The 8,051-nt window shown below is 42.9% G+C and overlaps 1 protein-coding gene across 1 annotated transcript; it reads left to right on the top strand.

The window, feature by feature from the left end:
* Positions 1 to 644: 644 nt before the first annotated feature.
* PPP1R3C (protein phosphatase 1 regulatory subunit 3C) lies at positions 645 to 5,588 on the top strand. Its single transcript, XM_026670778.2, has 2 exons — positions 645 to 1,139; positions 2,944 to 5,588. The coding sequence occupies exon 2, from the start codon at positions 2,945 to 2,947 to the stop codon at positions 3,890 to 3,892; it is 948 nt and encodes a 315-aa protein (XP_026526563.1). The 5' UTR covers positions 645 to 1,139; position 2,944; the 3' UTR covers positions 3,893 to 5,588.
* Positions 5,589 to 8,051: the final 2,463 nt, after the last annotated feature.

Below are 8,051 nucleotides of genomic sequence, written 5' to 3'. Positions count from 1 at the left end.
GTGCCCGCCAAATACGCACTTTGCACAGGCGCAGAGGCGTTCTAACTCGCCTCCTGCAAGCCTGCACGATGCCGGTCGCCTCAGCAGCTGCCGCGTGGCGCTATTTTGTGCCGCGCAAAGCAGCTGCGCTTCAAATTCTGCTGATAAAAGTGAGTATGGGAGCCCAGGCGGGTGGGTGGGCCCAACAGCAGAGCAGGGGAGAGAAGCGGGTTCGGTCTCTGCCGCTCATTGCTCCTACCGGCTCTCCAGAACCAAGTCGAATACCACCACTGCTTTGAACGGTCACTAAATGAACTGCTGGAACTTTGAGGACTTCACTAAACGAACTGCTATAACTCGAGCACTACTTGTATATGTGTTTTGTTTTTTTTCCCTGCCACACGGAGGGATGCCCGTGTTTCCACATCCCAGGGGAAGCAACTGGGGGATTCCACAACCTCATATAAATAGATTACACCTGGGCAGCCCTATATATATATAGCCAGTAAGAAATAGCAAAGGGAAGAGGAGCCAGAGTGGCAGCCTTAGGAACGCAAAGAAATAATTCAACCCCTATTTGGGCTGGTTAGGAAAGCGATGAGTGACAAAGGACCCCGTGTCAGGATCCCGCTACTATGAGGTCTCTATTTAGAAAAGGCAAGCGAGCCGGCGGCGGCGGCTGACCTTGAGCCCGAGCAAAAGGGGGTCCGGCGGCTGGAAGCTGTGTCAACACAACCGCATGCACTCCCCGCCGCTCTTCCCCCCGCCCTCACCGATCACGTTTCCCCCTGGAGGGGGAGGCCGGCGCTGATTGCTCGCAGCGCGCCGGCCTCGAGACGCGATTGGTCGCTCGGCCGCTTTCACGTGAAAAAGACAGCGCCGCGTTTTGATAAGCGGACCCGGGTTAGCTTCGTCTGCGAGCTTGGGAGCCGTAGCCGGAGCAAGCGGGAGGCTTGCTGGCTTGTAGACGGCGAGCTAGGGAAAGAAGCCTTTAGCGAGGCGGGGGGTGGGGGGTGGGGAAGGGAAGGGGGCGGAGGCCTTTCCTCTGCTTCTTCGCTAATAAGCAGCTCTGTCGCCTTCCCAAGTTTTCTTTGCCGACGCTTCTCTTGCAAGTTCGAAGGCTCTTCTCGCCGCTCCTATGTAAACGCAACCGTAAGCAGGTAAGCCCAGCCGGGGACAGCTGCGGCTCAAAGGGAAGCAGGGTTGCAAGAGCCGAAGAAGCGATGCCGCGGGAATAAAAATGGACTACTCATTTGTCTGCAGTGGTTCTCTAGGGCAGGGGTCTCCAACCTTGGCAACTTTAAGCCTGGAGGACTTCAACTCCCAGAATTCCCAGCCAGCTTTGCTGGCTGGGGAATTCTGGGAGTTGAAGTCCTCAGGCTTAAAGTTGCCAAGGTTGAGACCCTGCTCTAGGGGCTTCCGCTTGAACAGAAGGGGAGGGCGGGGGTTGGACTAGAAGACCTCCAAGGGCCCTTCCCACTCTTTTGCCATTCTGAAATAAGAAAAAGCGGGGTGGAACAAAGCTACGGCTGCAGCCCTGGGGGTGAGGAGAAGACTTTGCAGCTGAACTCGGGGAGTTTGGGCTCCTGCAGCGAATGGCTGGGGGGGAGTGCTTATTTTTGCTCCGTCATGGGGAGCGAAAGGGGACGGAGTTGCGGCGGCACAGCCTCGGCGAAGTGCTGTTTATTTGGGGGGACCGTGGCTTTGGGCAGAGAGGTTGCATTCTGACGAAGCTTTTTTTTTCCTTTTCCTTTTCTTTTTCTGGAAATTGGTGCATCGCATTTGGGTTCAGACCAGATAGGGCGATGCCAACTGGATGACAATAACTTTTTACAATACTCTCTGCTTACCTTGTTCTCGGCCGCTTCCCAGCCTTTAAAGAAAATAAAAATAAAAATACAATACGGCTCGCTTAAGTATTGAATGCGGCGGCCGGGAGTCAATTCGCTTCAGCGGCGATTGGAGAGGCCGCTTTGAAGCTCCTTCTTGAACAAGAAATCACTTTGCGGATCCCGAATGTGAAATGTAATCGCCGAGAGGTGGGGGGAAAAAGGGTGGGACGTGGCTGGGGGTGGGGGGGAAGGAGGGGAAAAGGGCCGCTTTTTGGTTGCCTGCCTCCCCCCCGCTTCGAATTTCGTAGCTGCTTTTTGTAACCCCGACTTGTCAAAATCGGAGTTTTTTTTTAATTATTATTATCCTGGCAGTATCGATTCACAAACGGCCTCTTTTTTGTGGGTTCCAACTACCATGCCTTGAGAAGAAGGCATTTCTTTTTTTAAATAGGTGTGACCGAAAACTTCTCGGGGTTCTAGAAAATTCCAATAGCCACATTTCCTAGGCTCAACATAAATTAATTTAAACCCCGTTGTGGTTTTAGCTTTTATCTAAAAGCCTAGGGGTAGGTCGATTTAGAGATTTTAACCCACCCTGATATATACTTGAATTTTCCTGAACGTGAATGAATAAAAATTGAAGGAGATTGCACCAAAAAAATACTATTGGAACAATGCCGGTTGGTTCCATAGAGAGGTCCATGAAGTAAAACCAAAAACTTTTAAAGCAGATTTTGAGGAATCTTGTTTTGAATACTGGACACGCCCACTTTCCCAGTGTTTTGTATATAGGGACTAGGATTTATATTATAAGTGCAAATGTATATATGTCTGAGGATTGCATTTCTGGGCTTTTAAGATAATCTATAGAAGCTATTAAGTTAGCTCATAATGTCACATGGATTTCATTCAAACATTTTTTGAATGGAGCTATGTTACTTTATCAGTTCAGGTTCTGGCTGTTAGACATGGTCCTGGTACATTTTACTTGTTGACTGAATTATTTACAGTTTTCCCACCATCTGAGCATTACTTTTAAAAGCAACAGCATGCATTTTAAGAGCTTTTTGGAGAATTTTTCCTCAGGGCTTTTAAGCTAGAGAACTCTCACTTATTTCTGTTTCCATTGCAGAATGATACAAGTCTTGGACCCAAGACCTTTGCCCAGTTCCATCATGCCTGTAGATGTAGCCATGAGAATATGTTTGGCCCACTCGCCACCAGTGAAGAGTTTTCTAACACCCCTTGATGAATATCAAAGAAGAGATTTTGTAGATCGCTTAAAGCCTCTGAGATCATGCCTCAATGTGAAACGTGAAACTGAGCACCAAAATAGTGACTGGAAACACTCTGCTGGCCGAGCCAAGAAGAAAGTAGTTTTTGCAGACTCGAAGGGCCTCTCTCTGACTGCCATCCATGTCTTCTCTGAATTCCAGGAGAATCCAGTTTGGGATCTCCAATTTGATTTGTCAGATCTTGAAGACATCACAGCTGGCCTAAAATTACATGAAGAAAAGAACTTGATTCTTGGTTTTACTCAACCTTCGGCTGACTACCTAGACTTCCGGAGTCACTTACAGAAGAACTTTGTCTGTCTTGAAAACTGCACCCTGCAAGAAAGTACAGTATCTGGGACTGTGAAAGTGAAAAATGTGAGTTTTGAAAAGAAGGTGAAGATTCGAATTACCTATGATTCATGGAAAAGCTATTCTGACTATGATTGCATCTACATGAACAATGTATATGGTGACTCAGATAATGACACTTTCTCCTTTGCAATCGAATTGCCTCCAGCCATTCCCACTGGGCAAAAAATTGAATTTTGTGTGTATTATCAAAATGGTGACCACATTTTCTGGGACAATAACGATGGGCAAAACTATAAGATTGTCCATGCAGAATGGAAGTCTGATGGTGTCCAAGTGGCAACATCACCCAGGAAAGGCTGCCTAACACTCAAATCTTCAAGAAAAGTGCACAAAGCAGAGGCTGAACAACTTAGCAGCTCTCAGATATCTAGCAGCTTCTATCCTGAATGGCAAAAGTGGAGCACAGTTGAAACATCATTTCCATATTGGTGAATGAAATATATCCACAAAGGCCTCTTAACATCAATAACTGAACATTGCTGATCTTCAGCTTCTTGATATGCAATATAAACAAACCAAGTTGGAGGGCATGGTGACGACTATAAAAAAAAAAGCTAACTTCTTTAGTTTAAAAGAGCAAAAGTTCCAGCTACAACCTAAACGTGGGACAATTCAGTGACAATGTTGCCTAGCATAAGACCAGCATGTGTGCTCCATATATATGAAACTGTTTCTTCCAATCACTTGCTTGGACATGTAAAAGAGAGATGTTGGGAAAGAAATAATTTTGTGCTGACTCTTAGGAAGCTGTGATTGTGTGGGGAATGTTGAATAGGTAGCCATAAAAAACCTTTGTGCCTACTTTAAAATGCAATGGGAACTGAGAGAGATACCAAACCGAAGTCTGAGACTGGAATTCAATCTAAACAAGAATTGACCATAACACAATTCAGTGTTTGGGTTTGGGACATAGGAGTATCTCTTTCAACAGGATAGAGTTGAGAAAGAAAGGGAAGAAAGATGGTGCTCTGTATTATAGTTGAGAAGTATTTGGGAATCCTACTTTATATCTCCAAAGAAATTTCAATAGTTCATAAGAGTAAGAAACCTATAAAGAACTTGGTTTCCTTGAAATTGAGTTGCCAGCTTTGTTCCCCAAAAGATACTCTATACCTTTAAAATCTGTAGGACTGATAGAATTATGTCAGATGCCGGTTTTCCTATCAATGTTATTTGCAATCCTGTTAAACTTATCTGCTCTAGGCTGGGTATACATGGAAGAAATATCCAAGCATGAACAGTCTAAAAGATGGCAACTGCATTTATAAAAAGACCCCTGTATATTTGTAAACTTTGTTTCACTATTCTGCCTTTCAACTTGCTCTATAATAGACTAACTTTGCTTTCATAAGGCAACTCTCCACAGAAGGGGGTTGCCATCCTGTGTACACACAAGGTGTGCCTTAAACAAAATCCAGTAAAATACCCCAAGAGCACACTGTTTTGCTTAAAGAGAGATTGAAGGACTCTTGTGAAATGCCTTAAATCGATAAATGTTGGCTGTCTGATGAGCTTGCCTTGTAAAAGTAGACACAAACTCTTCATCTTAGATTGCTTGTTGTAGAGTTTAGTAATAATTTTCCCTTCTAAGGATAGTTCTTCTCAACAATAAAATCCTAAGCAATCCAAAGTCCTTCATATTGAAGGTTGTTAGATAGCTGCACCTCTCAAGCTAATAGGTTTAAAATGACAGAATAGGCAACTTGCACAGAAATAGAAATCATTTCTGTTCACCTTCTCATACCTCATTTTTCTTCTGTAGCTTTTACAGAGCCAGAACATGTTGGGTGTGCATGTGTATGTGTTATTTGAATTGTGATTTTGATCCTACCCAGATTCATTGTATTTTGTATATTATAATGTGTGACTGCAGTTTTGACACAGATGTCTAGAGCAAGCCAATTAGGATGGGTGTGTGCCGCCTACTCTCATGTTCACGTTCCTGTTTTGTAGTGGTGGTATTGTTTATGGAGAATGCAAATTAAACTATTGTTTGTTACACCAGTAGTAAGATGGAACATGCATTGTAAAAAGAAAGCAAACTCCTTCCATCTCTCTTCCCTTCCTCCTCCCTGTATCACAACTACTGTGTAAGCAATTCACTTAAAAATAAATTGTATTTTGATAATTTTGTCAGTCCTGTTGAGAAATAAGTTGAACATTGTAATGTGGCTTTAAAAGCTGGAAATTCACAGGGTATTCAGCTCTGGATTGCCTTTATTAGTTGCTATGGCTGTATCTAATATTTTTGCCCACAAATCCAGTATCCCCCAGTATTTTCCATAATCGTTTTCTGTTCGTTTACGTCTAGGCCATCTGAACTGTCCCAACACTCTCTCTCCCCGCCCCCCACTCTCATCAGCCCAAGCTTGGGCTATACACCAGCACAGTCTTATCTCCCCTGGATACCTACCAAATGTTTGAAGCAGCTCCCAAAGTTCTACACAATTGTCAAACTTATTGGATAAGGCCATACTTCTGGAGGGCAGCCAGGCTGGGGAAAGTTGGTCATGCCAAACTAAAATGAAAGTATTTGAATGAAAGGACAATGCTAAATACTGTTTGATCTAATGCTGCAAAGATTACTCTTTGGAAGACCTATAAGGAGAGTTACTTGCTCTTTGTTTCACGTGTGCATCATAACTTTGTTCAGGTATCCCCTCCAACATAAGCTCTGATAGTTTAGGGGCCCTACTGTTGAAGGGAGAGCAGTTGCTGGTGTGAACTATATCTGCAGCAGTAACTTCACTCTTGCTTATAAACTGAATGCGGGTTCTTCTCATTTGTGCTTGCAAATACCAATCCATGTATGGAGAGCAATTTGCAAATAAGATCTGAATAAACATTAGATTTTTATATGGATTAGATCTGTAGTCCACAGCCTTTTTGGCACCAAGGACCAGTTTCAGGGGAGACAATCTTTCCATGGCAGGGGGATGGTTTCGGTTTCACTCTCTTGCCCACCACTCAACTTTAGCTGTGTGGCCCAGTTCCTAAAAGACTGGTACTGGTCTGTGGCCCGAGGGTTAGGGACCCCTGGACTAGACTTGTGAGTTTCTCTTCAGCGGTTAATGTAAGTACATTAGCCACAAGATTTGTTTTCCAAGTAACAATGTTGAGTTTTCTGTTAGATGTGTCATTGTTGCAAAAAAGACTTGGATTTTCAGACTTCTTATATGACTTCTTCCTGTAGGTTTTTTTTTTTTTTTAGATCTAATGATCTTCAGAGCATGTATTCGTTACCCAGTTTGTGATCAAATAAATAGTCACATTGTGTATGCAGCACCTTTCCACACACACTGCACTAAGGTAGCTAAGAATGATTTCTTTCTTCTTCTTTTGTTTTAATGTTTTATAAAAAGCCAATTTGGAGTTGTGGTTAAGGTGATATCCTAGAAACTAGGAGACTGAATCCTATCCCTTGTTAGGCATGAAAACTGTCTGGACAACTTTGGGCCATTTTCAGTCCAACCTGCCTCCCAGGGTGGAAAAATAGGTGGCAGAATGTTAAATATCTTTGTTGCCTTGAGTTTTATTCATACATACATACAGAATAACGTTTTACTGATTAATTCCCATTCTGTATTCGTTTGGAATGGGCTATAAACTCTACAACTATATTTTAAGCTAGTTGGGTAAGTCAGATCAATGTAGCTAATACTTCAGTTTGCTGGGTCAATGCGTACAACTGAGTTAAGTCATATTGGATTGAAGTATGGGGCTCAGTACATAATTTGCAGTCCTATTAGACCAAATATTGAAATAATCTCAACAGGATGGCTAAAACTCCATGCAAGTCCGCAACCTCTTTCCTCCTTACACTGCAGTGAATTAGGAGGTATCTATCAGAGTGGAATGGAATAATTTGCTGCGGCCAATTCGCCATGGCCCTCTCCTCAACTCGCTGTGTCCCACTCGGCGTGGGACAACTCAATAATTCAATTATTTACAATAAAATTTAAAATTAATTTTTGACATTTTGACATTTTGTCTCTTCTTTTGCATCATTTAATGAGTCTATTCCACTCTTTCTTCAATATTAGTGTAACTCTTGTCCTGTGGTGAGAGTTGACCCCAGGACAGTTCATCACAGCAAATTGGCCGCAGCAAGTTAACCTAGAACCCTATCACAGCCTCTTCTGAATATTATTGTGGCCTAAAATATATTTTGTCTCTTGTCATTTGGCAAGGCAGCTGGGATGATCAAGTAAACTTTACCCTATGCACTGAAGTTATGCCTGATGTTGCCTAAATAGATGAGGATTAATGAAGTTAAACCATACCTTTTGATAACTATTGGCCTTCTGCCTATTTGTCCTATGTGATGGCATTTGAAATCCTGGCATTTTATTATGTAGATGTCTCCTCTTTTATCTTCCTTTGGTAGTGGGTGGCTTGAGCTTGTTTGATATATTTTGTAGGGAGTATGTTATATTTGTGCCCCATAGTTACTTCAAATGGCTGGTATAATCATTAGTAGACTCTGAAGTGCCTTTGAGGTAGAGAAGGGATATAATTTTCATAGTTGGATGGATTGGTATATATTTCTGATGAAATTGTACAGGTATCTGTTGTGTTGAAAAATGTATAA

This window comes from Notechis scutatus, chromosome 4 (genome assembly GCF_049901735.1).
Source record: "Notechis scutatus isolate UNSWTSFEM ecotype Mainland chromosome 4, rNotScu1.2, whole genome shotgun sequence".
Lineage (NCBI taxonomy): Eukaryota > Metazoa > Chordata > Lepidosauria > Squamata > Elapidae > Notechis > Notechis scutatus.
The sequence above is the reverse complement of the archived record's forward strand: the minus strand, read 5'-3'. Positions and strand labels throughout refer to the sequence as shown.

Bases quoted from the DNA above. Each gene is read 5' to 3' on its own strand.
- PPP1R3C (XM_026670778.2), top strand. From the start codon at position 2,945: ATGATACAAGTCTTGGACCCAAGACCTTTGCCCAGTTCCATCATGCCT.